Source organism: Malaclemys terrapin, chromosome 4 (genome assembly GCF_027887155.1).
Source record: "Malaclemys terrapin pileata isolate rMalTer1 chromosome 4, rMalTer1.hap1, whole genome shotgun sequence".
In the NCBI taxonomy this organism is placed as follows: domain Eukaryota; kingdom Metazoa; phylum Chordata; order Testudines; family Emydidae; genus Malaclemys; species Malaclemys terrapin.
Window position 1 is genome coordinate 50,849,728 of NC_071508.1, and position 17,402 is coordinate 50,867,129.

General features: G+C 39.1%; 1 protein-coding gene across 1 annotated transcript in view; it reads left to right on the plus strand.

The window, feature by feature from the left end:
* The window catches only part of PIK3C2A (phosphatidylinositol-4-phosphate 3-kinase catalytic subunit type 2 alpha), an 87,112-nt gene extending 72,380 nt beyond the window's left edge, over nt 1-14,732 (plus strand). The window contains exons 25-33 of the mRNA XM_054026002.1: nt 1,921-2,077; nt 2,431-2,540; nt 3,380-3,587; nt 7,310-7,434; nt 9,365-9,482; nt 9,570-9,651; nt 10,164-10,273; nt 10,546-10,671; nt 11,292-14,732. Of these exons, the coding sequence (XP_053881977.1) occupies nt 1,921-2,077; nt 2,431-2,540; nt 3,380-3,587; nt 7,310-7,434; nt 9,365-9,482; nt 9,570-9,651; nt 10,164-10,273; nt 10,546-10,671; nt 11,292-11,474 (1,219 nt within the window). The 3' untranslated portion in view covers nt 11,475-14,732. The remainder of the gene's footprint in view (nt 1-1,920; nt 2,078-2,430; nt 2,541-3,379; nt 3,588-7,309; nt 7,435-9,364; nt 9,483-9,569; nt 9,652-10,163; nt 10,274-10,545; nt 10,672-11,291) is intronic.
* The last annotated feature ends 2,670 nt before the right edge of the window (nt 14,733-17,402 follow it).

The following is a 17,402-nucleotide window of genomic DNA, read 5'->3' on the forward strand; positions in this document are numbered from 1 at the left end:
GTTGAACTACCCAATTTCAAAAATCCATTTTGGATTCTCATTGTAGACTACTGTGCTTCTGAAAAGTCTCTACAATCTCCCCCTGGCTGTCAACTTTGGTAGTTACAAGTCTGCTTGAAGAACGCCAAGATGTGAAGGCTGCTCCTACATACTAGAGATGTTCTGTGTATTTAAAAACTAGACGCACAAGTGTAGCTTTAAAGTAGTTCTGTTCCAGCAATTGGAAGACCAAAAAGTGCCAATTGGCACAACTGTGATCTGACATTTCATTTCTATACTTTCAGGAATATCACTTTTTCCTTAAGGATTTTATTTTTTAAGTGAATTTCCTGGACCAAAAGAGCTTAGCACAAATCAGTGAAAAACCTAATAAAGTTGTTATAAAAACCAAACATTTTGAAACCAGGATATTCTAAGATGAGGTTAGTGTAGCCTTTTTAAATGTTGAGATTGTTTGGGGGAATTCTAATTCTGACCCCAGCTACCATGTCATAGCTATGATCACCAAGGAATAGCTGTGTATAACATGGCATAGCTTCTGTTTGCTGTTTTGGAGAGCATACAATTGTATATTGCACGATGGAGTACCCTAAGCATTATCAGGAGTTGAAAGAGGACCCAAGGGTTTTATCTGCTATAGACTTTGGAGCGTGTAAGAAGTAAATTGCACTATCTGGGTCACAGACCAATGCTGAATGAGAACATTTTCCTATAACGTATATGGAGGATGAGTTGAAACATCCATGTTTCTGACTGTCAGCAAGTGGATAAAGTGAAGAGGAATAGAATTCATGTTTGGATGGGTGGATCATTCTTATGCGCTGGATGATATTCGGTATTCATATGGGATGCCAGGTTGTCTCCTTAACATGCGGTGCCAGAGAGCACAAGTGCTGAGGATCTCTTAGACTAGAGTCCTTCCTCAGCACCATGTCACATACCGATGTCGGGGCACTACATACAGATGCACTCTGTGCCGGGTCCTGGTGGTCCGCAGCAGACTGGGGATGAAGAGCAGTTTCCATGAGCAACTGTTTGTCGGAAATCTCGCTCCTTTTCTGGGGTGGAAAGCCCTGCAAATCTTGTTTTGGTGCGCCTTCCCTAGACAATTCAGACACACGTCGTGGGGGTCGCTCGTTGGCATAGGCTTATTGCAGGTCCCACAGGGTTTAAAGCTCACGGCGTGTCCCGGAGCCCAAGGCGGGGGCTAGGGATTGGGAAAACCCTGCTCCCAAACCTTACTATATACACTATCTACTAACTATGCTATGGAAAGAACGCTAAGGGAAGCACTTGCTAGGCAAGCGATCGCAGTTCCAACGACCGTCACTGGCAGAAAGAAAGAACTGAGGAGACGCGGGGTCGGCAGGGTCTTATATCCAGCGCCATGAAGGCGCCACTCTAGGGGGCGCCTGACGGGAACTGCTATGGGAAAACTTTCCAACAACTGTGTACGCGGTGCGCAGACACCTGATTGGAATTGACATGAACAGGCACTTGAAGAACTTAACTTTTAATTCCCTGGTGTTTGGATGTTTTCAAATATAATTGATTTACATTTACAACTTTAAGCTAGGTTAAAGTTGTTTTTTGGCTGGGAATTATTACTTTCTGATGTTACCTGATCACAGAGGAAAACTTTGTATTAATGAATTATTAAATATGATTTCTTTGGAAAGAATAATCTTCCCTTTAAAATCATGGCTGTAACATTATAATTAGCAAGAATGGATCATACCCTGTGAGTGAGACTGACGTGCTCCCTGCAAGTGCAGTGACTGATGAATGCATGTAGTTCAAGTTCTTGGAAAAATACTGTTTTAGAGTAGTAATTACATTTAGTAAATTGCAACTAAAAGTCCATGAAAATCCAAGAAACAGTTATTTTAATAAACTGTGCATTTTGCTTTTTTTAAACAGGGATCGGGCTCCTTTTGTGCTAACATCAGATATGGCCTATGTCATTAATGGTGGTGAAAAACCTACTATTCGTTTTCAATTGTTTGTGGATCTCTGCTGCCAAGCTTACAATTTGATCAGGAAACATGCAAACCTCTTTCTTAACCTGCTTTCACTGGTAATAGTTTTTATTGCACATAATTTTCTTGTAGTTTAACTGTGGATTTTATTAAATTCACTCCTAGGAAGTTATAGCTTCTGACAAATCCAGTCTATACAGAAAATCTAAATTGTTGGCATTTATACTTTAGAAGCACTTCTAAACATGTGCTGTTACGAGCCAGAAATTTGGTAGTGTTCCTGTGGAAATACTGAGGGTGGTGGGAGTAGTTGTTGGTTAATAGCAATAGTATTTAATGTAGTACACAATTCCCTAATCAAGTTTGGGGCCCTAGTGTTTTAATTATTTAAATGTAAAAATAGATTTGATATTCTTTCCCAGGTAAAAATAGTAACTTGTGTCTTCTATAGATGCTTTCTTCAGGGTTACCAGAACTTACTGGAGTTCAAGACTTAAAATATGTCCAAGATGCTCTTCAGCCCCAAACTACAGATGCAGAAGCTACTATTTTCTTTACAAGGTACTAGATAAGTGACAAGTGAAACAGAACCAAAATATATAAACTCACTACTTTTTTCTATTAGAAGCTCTGCACTGTGATACTAAAACACTGACACACTGTAATACTTACAGCTTATAAAAGTTCAGTAGTCTTGAAATTATCGTAATTATAAAATAATAATCTGTTATCTATCACTAATTGAGAGATGTATATAACTTTTTCTCAAATGCTTAAATGTTGGGCTAAAATGTTGAGCCTGTTTTATTTAAAAAAAAAATCTAATAGTGAACATTCTAATACATAAAATGCTGGAAGTAGTGATAGCGTAACAGCTTTATTTAGCTGTCCATCAGACTTGCACATTCATGAGGAAATATTCCCTACATTGATTCCATAGCTAATATGACTCTTCTAAAGCTGTTTACAGTGGGAACCCTCTTGTTGTGAAGAACAACTCTCACTGGAACTGCAGTTTGCCATGTTTTGGAAACAGTTCAGAAATCTAATTATAAATATTTTCACTGTATCCAGTTTTCATTAAGTGAACTACTGGATCTCCTGCAGTATATAGTTCATTGATCATTTAACCTAAGTTAATGAAAAATATTATATGCATACAGCCTTGAGAAACCTCTGGATGACCTTTGTTCAATCTTTAACTTTACCCAAAATTGCAGAAATGTTGTCATGTCAATGGACCAGTGACCATTTTTTGTCAAAACATAATGTGTCCTTTTACCTCAGTGAGGATTTGATATATTTTAGAACTTGGAAGCTTAAGGTTCTAACAAAATTGGAATGTGTGCTCTGAATATGTAATTGTGCTCTAGCATTTGAAGTTATTTTCTCTTTTATAGGCTGATTGAATCCAGTTTGGGAAGTGTTGCCACAAAGTTTAATTTCTTCATTCACAACCTGGCTCAGCTGCGTTTTTCAGGCCTACCTTCCAATGATGAACCCATTCTCTCATTTTCTCCCAAAACCTATTCACTTAGACAAGATGGTCGAATCAAGGAAGTGTCCGTGTTTACGTACCAAAAGAGGTACAACCCAGATAAACATTATGTAAGTGTATGGATTTTTTTCCAATTTGTAAATACTCACTGTGCTCGCTGCCACCTCCATACTTCCTCTCCACCGTTCACTTTAGTCACATGTTCTCTTCCTCCAAATAAATTCAACTCAGCAGCAGAGAATTAGTCTATGCCCCAAAAGAAAAAAGCAAAACATAACTATTCCTAAATGGGTTGATTCCATTGTTTCTCTCGGCCGCATATTTATCTACCAAGAATGGGAACAGAACATTATAGTGTACATAATTAATTTTAGTGTAGAATACATTACAGGCTTACTATAATTCTTCCTAAATCAAACATTTATAACCAGGAAATTAAGAGTTAAGATTAAATGTGGTTTAAAAAAAAAAAGACACGATAAGGTATGGAGAAAATACAGTTAGTGTACCCAAACAACCCTGTAGTAACACTATGCAATAACAATATGATTAAGGTTGTGGACCGAGATTAAATTGTTTTTAAAGACTCACTAGATTTTTTTTTTTTCCGCATGGTGTCTACAGTTATGGTTATTGCAATGCCCTAACTGCATTTCCATACCTTAATGTGTTTAACTCTGAATTTCTAATATAATAAAATATATAACAAACCATTGTGTTCCTCTTGGAATGTAGCTGCTCTGCCAGTCTGTTCAGAATCTTTCACTTGGGGTTTTGAGAACCAGAACACAGACTCTAGAGGCAGCAAACATTGGAATCTGCCATCCCAAAATTGGGGGACTCAAGCCACAGATCTTGATCATGTTGGACAGGCTATGATTTCAAGAACCCCATGATCTTTGAAAAAGCAGGCTTGTATTTTCAACTTTAAATGGAACATAGTACAACTATGCAAATCTGAAACCAGAATTGTCCAATTTCCAAAGTTAGTGTTGTATTTCTGATCCACTGTATAGTGCTCTAGTCTAGAATACTGGTCTCAGGCTGTTGTCCTAATTAAAATTTCCTCTAAACTGTTATTCTAAAGTAAGAGAATGAATTACCATATATACTTGTTCATTAGCCCGTTCATTTATAAGCCAACCCCCCAAAATGGATAAGTAAAAATAGCAAAAACTGTATGACCTTTTCATATGCCGACCCTATATTTCAGGGATTGCAAGACTTTGGCTGCGGCCCGTCAGGGTAAGCTGCTGGGGGATGGGGATGTTTTGTTTACCTGGAGAGTCTGCAGGCATGGAGCCCCTCAGCTCCCTGTGGCTGCGGTTCGCTGTTCCCAGCCAATGGGAGCTGCGGGAAGTGGCAGCTCCCATTGGCTGGGAACGGTGAACCGCGGCCACAGGGAGCTGAGGGGCTCCATGTCTGCAGACGCTCCAGGTAAACAAAACGACAATATATTAGATATTCAATTAAATGATTCCATAGAGTTTAAAATCATTAAATTTTGGTGTAGACTCGTTTATAAGCCGACCCCCGTTCTTTGATGCATCACTTTTTTACCAAAAATATTCAGCTCATGAACGAGTATATACGGTAGATACCAACTGATAGCCAAGTGTATATATCATACATATCTTTCATCTAGTTCAAATGATGTGAATAATTCTGTAAGTCCGGGGCAGATGCACCAGCTGGGAAAGGTAAAATAAAGCCCAGACAACAGTTTGGTGCAAGACTCTCTTTCCTCAGGTCTGGCTTTATCCTCACAAAAGGATTCAAATCAAGCAAAACAATTAAATGCTTGGTCCCAGCCACCAGAGGCCTTTCTAGATTACAGCAAGCTAGGAGGGGAGAGGGCACAACCTTCCCCCAGGATAGTTTTTTCCTGCTAATGCCTAGGTCTCTTGCCAGGTCCCCATGGAGTGGCTTCCTTCAGGGTCTGACCTAAACCCTCATCTTTCCCAGATTGAGCCTGGAGAATTTCTTTATATAGTTTCCAGCAGCCAGTCACGTAATGCATAGGTGACCCAGCTCCATCATGTCTGGAGATGACAACTCCAGCTGTCCCTCTGTTTTTAAGGGGGCTAGATCACTAATGTATACTGGCCACACCTTGTGTTTAGAAGTCATGATATACTTAACTCATGTGGTACAAATGAAGTCACTGAACTTAAATTTTGATCCAGCTGACCAATGCAGGGTATCCAGCGGCAGCTCCTGAGACCCACAGCGCTCCAGTACTGCAAATATATAAAGATCCTCCAACATGCCAGATACAAAAGCCAGCTGCCATAAGCAGTCTTCAAGTAGCTACATACGATTAGTGCTGAAATCAAAAGGAATAGGGATAAACTTATTGGGAAAGGGCCTTTCAGTTGCAATAAACTTCCTTAATTTACACTAAAGGCTGATTAATTGAAACTAGAAGAAAAAGTGAGAAGATTAGATTATTTCATCAACCTTGCATCACTTTGACACATGTGGTCTAGATAAACTATAATACTTCATAATATACTAATGGAGTCACTGTAATACATCTTACTACTATTAAAACTTCAAAAAGTATGGTGAAACTTCCGGGAGTCTTAGTGAGAATTATCAAGTTGCTGGATGAGTGAGGGTCTCTGGTATTCCTTGATCTAATCAGGTAAACTTTGGAGTTCTTACTCTTAATTTACTAAACTTTAACCAAATTTCTAAACTGCAAACCCTTGACACTATGAACATCTTCCTATTGACAATTTAAAATTCTTTTTGTTTTTCCTGTCCTTTCTGCCCAAGCATGAGAACTTTCTTAACCTTTAAGATGACCTGCTGTTATCTTTGTTGCCCTGCACAGCACCCTCTCTTAAGCAATAACCATCCTATGGCTTAGTGACCAGTACCACACATAATGTTATGAATGGATTTATGTAGATTTGTATATTGCATTCTACATGTTGTGTATACTATCCTTTTAATAAAATCTAATATCTGGTTTTCCTTTTAACTGCTTCTCCCCACTAGTCTCATGGGTTCATTGATTTTTTTTTTTTTTTTTTTTTCCATCCCCACCCCTATCCCCCTGTGGAACATACTCTCTAGCTTGCTTTATTGCCACATAGTGATTAAACTGCATTTGTAGAGCCCAGTGCGGATACAAATTTTGTATCCACGTCCAAACTGCATACATGGTCTGTGGATATCAGCAGATTTGCAGGGCTCTATGAAGTTGCAGTCTGCCAGCCATATTACATTTTTTTTAAAAAATGTTGAATCATTGAGAATCTGAGGTGTTCGTTATTTACGGTCTCCAGGTTTAGTATTTTCGCTCCTAGAAATTATGTTCTGCTTATACATTTCAAAAGTATTTTAACTCTTTGATTCACAGAGCTCCTAAACTAGTGTCCTAGTCTAAATCCTATCAATATAACCAATTATCGTGAATGCTGATAATTGAACTTTGCAGACAAGATATTTTGCCCAACTGATGAAAGGCTAAACTCACAACTCTATTAAAACTAGCTTCGTGTTTTTATCCATACAAACCCAAGTCCTGGTGTGGGATCTGAACCCAGAACCTCCAGGTTTAGAAGGGTAGAGTAACAGTGCCAGTTTGGCTCAGTAATTTTCTTCATCTGTATGTACTAATACATAGATCTACATTACAGGATGAACGAATTTAATGTCCTTTATGAAGACAATAGGGGGGTGTGTGTGTGTGTGTGTGTACATACTTGCTCTCGCTCGCCACAATTAGCCTTGGAATACAAATATTGCACAGAAAAATCTATTTGGGTGGAAAAACAGCTGCTGTTAATTAATGTCTTTAAGTATTCTTTTTTATTGGCAGATCTATGTGGTGAGAGTCTTGAGAGAGGGACAAGTTGAACCAACGTTTGTCTTCCGGACATTTGATGAGTTCCAGGAACTTCACAACAAACTCGGTATTCTCTTTCCTCTTTGGAAGTTACCAGGGTATGTTCCTAATTAACTAAGACACCTCCTGTCCTTTATGTAGACAAAGGAATTTTATATTAAATTTTCTTTCATGGAGTTTTTTCCAGTGTTGGCATAAGTGTTAAAAGGGGAAGTTCTCACCCTTTACTCTGCTATTGGGCTCACATCCAGAAATATAGCTAATCATAGATGACAGAAAAACTAGCCACTGTCTCTCTTTGAAGAGGGGAGGTGTTTCTTTGCTTAGTAAGACATCAAGTTGCTGTACTTGGTTTTCCTAAGTTCAGATCATTCAGATATACAAAGCATTTCTTATTTTAAGACTTATCTTTAGTTCCCTTTTGAAAGCATTTCAGAGCTGCTAACATTTGGGTCACAACAATTTCCACGATACCCTGATAAAATTAGAATGAAAATTTGGCAAGTGGCCTTTTTGTAAGGGATGTACCTTTTGCCATCCCTATAAAAATCCACTCGAATTTGACTAAGATCTAAACCTTTGAATAATCAGTTTGCATATGTTCAGTAGAAACTTCTTATATTTTAGCAGCTAAATTCCCCAAAGACTTTGTCCACATTGAGCATGCTTCAGCCCATAACTGATGAGTACTTTCTCTGCAATTGCTGCTGTGGGCTGTACCAGGGCTGGATCTGAGAGCAGGGACCTGTCTTTTCTGTGCTCTGTGATGCCCCTGCTGGGCCAAGGTAGCATGGAGGAAGAAGCTACCTGATTCAGACAAGAGCTGCACCTGTGGGTGGTAGACTGGGATAAAGTCTCTCTATCTCTGCTGTCAGAAAAGATCTGTGAAACCCACTGAGCAAGTGTCCCATCCCGCTATGGTGCTAGTCCACATGCAGGATGATAACCTATCAATCAACCTGCTGTCAATCACTCCATTAGCTCAAGTGGTAGAAGTTTGTGCGATGGCTCTCAAGATTCCAACCCTGCTGAGGACCCATGTGTGTCGATATGGAACTTCTGTCTTTAGTTAGCTTTTTTTAAAAACATAGGTTTCTCTCACACACGTGCACGTGCACACACCCGTGTTAAGGTTGCAAAGTTAAGCATTCAGAAGTTAGGCAGTGCTAGAATTAAGGGTGGCCAGGCAACCTTAATTCGGTTTGTGTATAAGCATTATGATGTAGTCATTGGTTACATGACCATATGCGTTTTTTTTCTTCTCACAGGATCCCAGCCTCATTCAGTGCACAGGCTGGACCTGATCTGGGATGAAGGGGGTTATGTGGTGAAGGAGGTTGTTGTGTGTCAGACCCCTGCTTCATAAGGTGGTAGGTGTGTGTAGTGAATGAGGCTGGAGAGGGCAGGAAGACAAAGGATGGTCTGATTAAGGCAGTTGAATGCTGCCCTTGAGATTTGTATTCTATCCCTCATCCTATCAGAGTTCCTTTGATGCTGGGCAAGTCACTTAACACAGATAGTGTGTTCAGTTTTTTTTCTGGGTGCTTGACTTTAGACCCAGGGGTCTAATTTGCAGAAGGGCTGGACAGCTGCACCTGAAGTCAGTGGAAGCTATGCTTTAAACATATAAGGTTCTCTGAACTACATTGAACAATCAGAAAACAAAATAGTAAGTAGCTGCTTATTAATTGTGCATTGACTAAGGCAAGGGTCTCGTGGAAGGTATGTCATGTACTTAGACTGCATCACAACGCATATACACAAAGGAGTTGAATTCAATTTGCACCTTGACTCTGACACTTACGAGCATGTGGCTTTGCAACCTTAATGCTGTTTGAATGTATTTTTTGTGTGTAATGTTGAATATAGCAAATGTAATGGTGTGCTCATAAAGCAAATACACTACTGTGCTTTGTCTCAAGTCATCGCCAAGAATGCATATCACCAGTTCAGGATTTAAGTTGTACTTAAATCTTCACTTAAGTCAGTAAAATTAGCAACAAAATACATCTTGTCATTCTCTTGCAGCTTTCCTAATAAGATGGTTCTGGGAAGAACTCATATAAAGGATGTAGCAGCCAAAAGAAAAGTAGAGCTGAACAGCTACATACAGAGTTTGATGAACAGTTCAGCAGAGGTGGCAGAGGTGACTGCTCAAAGCATTTAAATACAATTAGTTCTCTCACATTTTAGTACATTTTAAGCTAACATGTAACTTTTTCCCCAAATGCAGTGTGATCTTGTTTATACTTTTTTTCACCCTCTACTTCGTGATGAGAAAGCTGAAGGAATAGATGGAATAGCTAAGCCTGCAGGTAGGCACACAAGTTATTTGGGGGTAAATTGAATGACTGCAATATAACACGAAAAACTTGAAAGTACTGCACAGTATAAAATCCATCTTTTGATTCCTCAGTTTAATCATTTCCCCTCATGAAAAAATAATCTTCATATCAAATTCAAGCCTCCTTTACTTTGAAAATGTCTTTCAAGGTAAATCCTACACCATATGGTTACAGATCAATCAAAATAAAAATTGCACATAACTGAATTTCTTGCTTATTTTTAATGCTTTTATTAATCAGATCAAATAAATACTCCAATTCTCTCACTCTAATCCTCCATGTTGATTCCTGTTAGAATATCTATTCTTTCTGGGTACCCAGACCTTGCCAATTTTGGAGGTAAAAAGTTCCTGACTCACTGATTTAAAAACTGAAAAAAGGACATGAACTTGGCATAAGTCTTACATTTGTCAGTTTTCAGTACACTTAATTAACTTAGTACAGTGGTACTGATGGATAATAACGTGTGTCCATATTTTTAGATGCAAGTCCATCAAGTCCTACCTCAGGCAAAGTGGGAGGAGAAGTAAAGTTGTCTATCTCGTATAGAAATAGCACTCTGTTTATCATGGTGATGCACATTAAAGACCTGGTGAGTGAAGAAAGTGAACCAAAAATTCACAAACTTGTATTATGTGAATGACTGATATAGAATGCTGTGGGATGTTGGTGTGTATGTGAGACAGAATGGAAGTATCTTCTTAAAACACATTTGTCTTCAGTTAGTCTGATTATGAGCAGTTGCTCATATGTTAGGTAATTGGGGTGAACATAGACTCTAATGCATTTCTTTGGAGGAAAAGATATTCAAATGGAATACATTAAAATAGAATGAAGGCTAGTTGTTCTGCTCTGTATTTACAGGTTACTGAAGATGGTGCAGATCCAAATCCTTATGTAAAAACATACTTACTTCCAGATATAAACAAAACATCTAAACGCAAAACCAAAATCACACGAAAAACAAGGAACCCAACATTCAATGAAATGGTAAGAAAAATCAGTTACCTGGTAAAGATTCCATAATTTTCTTTCATAAATACATGCTGGTGACTACAATTTATTTGAAATTCTGGTAAATTGCTGTCAAACACATCTCAGTAAATTGCTTTGCACCTCTGAAAGCTCTGTACCTTTATAAATGTGCACACTCCTGTTCCAGATTTTTTCCCTCCCTTTCTTACCCCATAATCCAAAATAGATTGTAACTCTGGAAGGGGGAAAAAATCTTAGACAAATATTGATTGGCATACTCTAATTAGGATTCACAAAATGCATTGGCCATAATCCGCATCACTTGCTCTCTGGTTGCTCTGAACTGATTGGATTTAGCAATCATTTCACTTACCCAGCATCTTCCATCAGAGCTCCTCAGGATACTTTAAACAAAGTTACACAACACCCCTCTAACAGACAAACATCCCCTTTTTACAAAGGATAATTGAGATGCAGACTTGCCCAGGGTCACACAGCAAGTTGGTGGTAGACCCAGGAGAACAACCCAGGAGCCCATCCTTTGCTTTAACCACCAGCAGTCCTTATAACTTATTCTGGACATCTAACAAATAAAATGTCGTGGCTTTCATTGGCTGTGTTTTTTTTTTTCATAGCTTGTGTACAGTGGATACAGTAAGGAGACTTTGAAGCAGAGGGAACTTCAGCTAAGTGTGCTCAGTGCAGAATCGTTGCGTGAGAACTTCTTTCTGGGTGGAGTTATGCTGTCCCTAAAGGATTTCAACTTGAGGAAGGAGACTGTTAACTGGTATCAGCTGACTGCAGTGCCATATCTGTGAACTCCTACAGTAGAAAATCACAAAAGTGAACCAGTTCTGCACACTTGTGTTTGGTGCATTTTTCCTACTTGAAAATAACTTGGACATTTTAAAATGAGACTCTGCGTTTCAACACGTGTTGGACCAACCCCTCACCAAGCTGAAACCACAGGATTTCTAGAAACCACCTGTTTTAGGCTTATGTGATAATATCCAAGCATTAATGTAAATTTAATTTTTGTAATCCTAGTACTTGTGGGTAACTAAAGTTTTAAACCATCCCTGGAATCTTCAGGTAGTTTATTCTGGCTTTACTGTATCAGTTCAACCACATTTAATCACTTGCCCTGTGGATATAGTATAAGTAATCTTTTCTGTTACCTGTTACATTATATATGGCAAGGTGCTGTAGAATGCCAGAGGAAAGATGTGGGGGGTTTCTGATGATATATCCGCTATTCACCATTCATTGGTGCAGCAATGATCAGTAAAATCAGTGGTTGCACAGACTGTCAGAAATGAAATTGGACAGAACAGCTGGAAAAATTGTTACATTCAAATCTTGCGATTAAATGCATCTGAAACATTTATCAGAATGAGTGCCATAATGGAAGTTGTAAATAATGGTGCCTTACCTTATAATTCAAATGCTTCTTGTACCTCATTTCTGAAATTTAAAAATAGTTACCGGTTAGCCAGGTTTAACAAACTCTTATCCAGCTCTTTAAAAGAGGCAGATGCATGACACCACCTACTGAATCTTTTCTTTGGGAAACTTATTCAGTTTCCTAGACAGAGTTTGAGTTTTATACCAGCTATCTGAGTAAGATTAGTCAGTTCATTTTAAGTGAAGTCCTCTGTGCAAGTCACTGATGATTTGCAAACTTTGAATGAAGACTGGTTGTTTGTGGTGCCATGTGAGTGTGTGGTCTTCCAGCATTATAAAACGGTTCTTTAAAATCTCAAGGACCTCCGTAGTGCAGTCCGCAAATGCATTCGCGATTCATAGTTGAACCCAAGTCCCTACATCGGGTCACAAATGATATTCCACATAAGAAAATACTTTACCCCACAACTTCACATAATTGATTCTCCCTACTTGAAAATCATAGGACACCAAGAGCACATATGTTGCAGGTCAGAAATGATTTGCATTGGCAGATATACTTGGCTCATACTAGTATTGTCAGTCCCTCACCTCTTGTAAAAATAACTCTATTGATAAATTTTATTCCCTTATGTGATACAACAATATTTAAATTCAGAGGGTGCAAATACAATTTACTGTCTCATGCATGTGATTAGTTACTCCACTGGGTCTGGTTGCACTACATGTATAGGTTTCTTATTCACCTATCAGTTTTATGGTGACCAGAGTCTGTTCTCTTCGGACAAAGCTGTATGAAGACTGTAAAATCACACACTATATAATTTTTAGCACTATTTTAGAAACACTTTTCAATGAAGGCTGACCGTGATAGACTATAGTACTGACTGTCACTAGCAAGGAACTTAAAGTAAAATATGCAATGATGAAGACACAGCACGGGAAAGTCACAATCTCTTTTATTTGCCCAGCAATAAAATGCTTTTTAGATCCCCCCCCCCCCTCCTCTTCCGTCCCCCCAAGTACAATGACCAATCATCTTTCCAACCCAGAAGAGCAAAGTACAATTGAAAAGTACACTTAAATCTTCTTTTGGTGCCTAAAACATTCATGGTCCAATTTCTTAGGAATTATTACAATAAAAATCTAAGAATGTCTTTCTGAATGTTAAACTGGGTTGTTACTAATAGGAGTTAGTTAAAATAAAATCCGAAATCCCAGTTTTATTAGCTATTGTGTGCATAATTTTTCCTTCAGTATATAGCATGTAAATAGTAACATACAGTAAATATAACTAGATTTTATTTCCTGCTCACTTGATGCTTTTGAGACTTATTCCATTCCATCATCAAAACCACAAGTCACGTAGACACAGGAAAGTAGACTACTGTTTTTGTGAAACGTTCCATTGTTAAATAAATTGAAAGCAATACATACTGCCTTTTTGCAGTGTTATTACAGCACAGTGTCTTACAGCACAAAATATAAATAGAAACTTGATGCTTTTTTAAAAATTTGATTTTGCGACTGACAGTTGTCTGGACTTCAGTTAGAAAATATGTAGTACTGTATGATTGTTAGCATTTGTCCTGACTTCTGGTTAACAGTGTTCTTCATAGCTCAACTGATTTCCGTGCCTTTCCCTCCCCTCACAAAATTCACATTGGCTCAAGCTTTTTAGGATCATGTTTTTATTTTTTGTCTGTAAAATCTAGTCTTGGGTCCTCAGCAAAATATAGAGGAACAGCACTGAATTTGCATCTCTTTGCACTATTCTTGAGGGGTTAGAAAAAAATCAGTGGTCAAGACTTTTGAGAAACTGTTTGTTTCTTTTCTTATTAAAGGATAAATAAAAATAAGCACGATAAAGGAACATACTAAAATTGGGATGAAATTTGTCAGAACACTCATTTGATGTTTTAAAATGAATATAGTCTCAACAGCTTTTTATACCTTGTTTGATCTAGTAAAAAGATTACATTTTATGCAACATATGTGACCTGCAGCCAGAAATAGAATTGTCTCTAAGGAGCATATGTTTTGATATTTGAAAATAACAGCTTGCTCTACGAACAGTTACCACCTCATTTTCTCTACTAAATAACCTAACCTAGGACTTTGCACTGATATTTTTATTACTGCCTTTTTATGATCTACAGGTACCTATATGTAGAAGCATGTGTGATCTTTGATTAAAAAGTTCATTTCTCTATTTTTAAAAATAAGGTTGTGTAGACATCTCAATATCTTGCCTTAAAGTGACTGCTCTTTCTAGGATTCTAATATGTTGATTTTTTTTTTTTTTTTTCAAATTAAATAAATCTTATTTCTGGTATTTGCAGGATATGCATGTTACATAGAGGGGAAAAATGTTTGGGCAATGTTGCACCATTCTCATAATCCACAGGAAATTAACTTCCTTGTATGCTATTTACTCACATACTGTGATTAAAATAGTGTAAATATTTCATAGATGGTATTGGTAAAACTCATTGGGAGCAAATATGGTAGTTTGCCTCACATTATCTATACATCTGTAAGAACCAAATATTTCAATTATACTGATAACTAATAAAGATGCACAATATTGCCATCAAAACCCTACCTGTAATGAATGGGTTAAATGTGACTCCATAACTGTCTTACGATTACATTAAACACTATTCTGGAATAAAAAACTTGTGCTGTCTCTTTTCCCTCCCTTCTCCACTCAAACAGAAACCTCTGAAGCCAAACTCTACCCTAAGATGTGTGCAACTTTATTTGAAAGCCAAAAGGAAAAGTCTACATGTGTCAAGATACAACTTGGCCTTAAGTATTCAAAATACCTAGTGCTGTATTGTGCACGCTTGACTATAAAGCTAAAAAACAGCAGATTATTTTTTTTTGTATGTCAGTATTAAATTAACCCTAATAGTGAGCATTGTAAACATCCTAGTTAAAACTTTCAGTGCAGGGGATTTAGCCGGTATCTTCCATGGTTAGGGGTTTGTTTGTGTCATGGAAGTCCAGATTCTGTGACTTTTGTGGGGGCCAGTGTGGCTGACCCCAGGGCTGCCCAAGCAGCTGGCTTTGCGGCCAGCTGCTTAGGTGGCCTCGGGGACAGCCAGACCTGCTGCTGCTGGAGTCGCCCCACACCAACCACTGCTTTGGCAGTCCTAGGAAACTAGCCCTGGGGACTGCCTGAGCAGCAGCTGGTGCGGCCACTTCCCTGGGGCAGTGGTCGGTCATTGGTCTCCTCCCTTTCCGCTCCTTTCCCCGCCCCCCTCCAGGCAGCTAGTGCTGCAGCAGCAACCTCTGTATTTCTAGTGTCATGGACAGGTCACAGGCCCGTGAATTTTTGTGCATTGCCCATGACCTGTCCACGACGTCCTATAAATACCCATGACTAAATCGTAGCATATCAAATTCGGGGTTAGGGTTCCTCTTCTCACCGGGAAACCTCAGCATGGTGATAATCCCACCAAATTATATTTGTGTGCATGTAAAATGCAAAACACTTATTTCTACAGATGGGCACTGGGGAAGGGCTGGAATCATCCTTAGAAACCTTAAGGAAGGGAGAGTATAGAAGAAAAAGTAGCAGATTTGTGGTCAATAAAAATAAATTAGCCCTCTCCTGAACTTTGGGAAACCTAAACTCTGTACATAGAGCTATGAAAGCCTTAGTTAATGCACTGGCAATCAGCAGCAAAAACCAAAAGCTACCATTTCCAACTATTACTATATCTCATGCAATCAATAAATACTACTTAATTCACTCAGGAATTAATCCTTCCATTTCTTAGGTATGCATGTATGATTCTGACTTGGTATATTTCTTCTTCCTTCAACCTGATACTTTTTTTTTTTTTTTTAAAAGGGCAACTAAGATTAACCTCTAGGAAGAGTTTTTAAACCTCTATCAAACAATCAACTCAGGTCAATGGAAAGTGGTTAATTATAATTTGTCCTTACTGGGTTAGAAGTCCAGTAACACTCAGTGAATAATGGATAAAGTAATATTACTTGTATTCAAAAGACTTTCCTCTGAAGCCTTCAACTTTTTTAGTATTTTCCTCCTTCCAGAATCACATTTGCACCAACTTTTTTCTAAAAGAATCATAGTGGTTAAAGTGGTAGGATTAAACAACTTTCAAGACTGATTCTGGCCTGCATATGTATACCTGCCTTTGGAAATTTCCACCACATGCGTCTAATGAAGTAGGTATTCACCCACAAAAGCTTATGCTCCAATATGTCTGTTAGTCTATAAAGTGCCACAGGACTCTTTATTGCTTTTTACAGATGGGAGTAACAGGGATAGGATAGTGGTGCAGATGCAGCTGTGTGTGCTTGTCTCAACTACCAATACCTAACAGCACTGCAGCCTGGTGAACATGATGCACAGATGTTCTGAGCAAAACACCTGCTGGATGCTACAAGAGTAAGTTGTGCATGGCCCATCTGGTGCTGGGGTTGACAGAAAGGGGTTTCTTCCCCTGGCAGGAGCTGAGTGCACTGTATAAACTGCAGCACTCAGTGTCCTGACTTGCAAGGAAAAATGAACCATCTCACATAGTCTAATCTTTTGCATACGAAACTTACAAATTATTGGAAATGGCAAGATTCAAAGAATTTAGTCAATACCTGTGGAAATGTCACCAGGAGAAAATAGCCACTTTAGAACATTGAGCGTTAACCAGACTAGGAAACTGCAATACTTTTCTAGGGTACTAGATTAATGGTAAGGAATATATTGCTTGGCAGGCTAGGACAATTGGCAGTGCTGCTTATTCCTAGGAAGAAAAATATTTTTCACTCCCTGTGCCTACTCTGACCACAGAGGCTACTTATGCACATAGCCTCATGCTTGCGGTCACCTTCTTCCCTGGCTGTTTACACAACTGTTGCATCTTGCCAGAGTTGCAGAGGTGAGTGCCCTGGGGCCTAGTCTGGATTTGGTGAGAAGTGTGACATGAGCAGGTGTGGGCACAGGCCCCGTCTGCTTCTGACACAGGCTAAGGTGCTGTGGGCACCCAGGCTTTTACTTTCCCAATTTAACAGGGGTTAGAGACCGTGTGCCTTGTTTTGAGGACTGGAGTCTCGGTTAGTGCTGGGGGGGCACACAGTGCCTCTTTGAGTCCGAGCCTCGAGTGGGGCTGTTGCTGCGCAGGCTCCCACCATAAGCACGGCCAGCGCGGGTCAGACGAAAGGCCTGTCCCGCCCAGGGTCCTGTCATCCACCAGTGGCTGGCATCAGCTGCTTTAGAGGCAATGAGCAGCCGAGAGCTGCTCGAGGGGATCCAGCCCTCCCCCAGCTCCTGCCAGCGGGCCAGGCCCACCCCGAGCATGAGGTTGTAT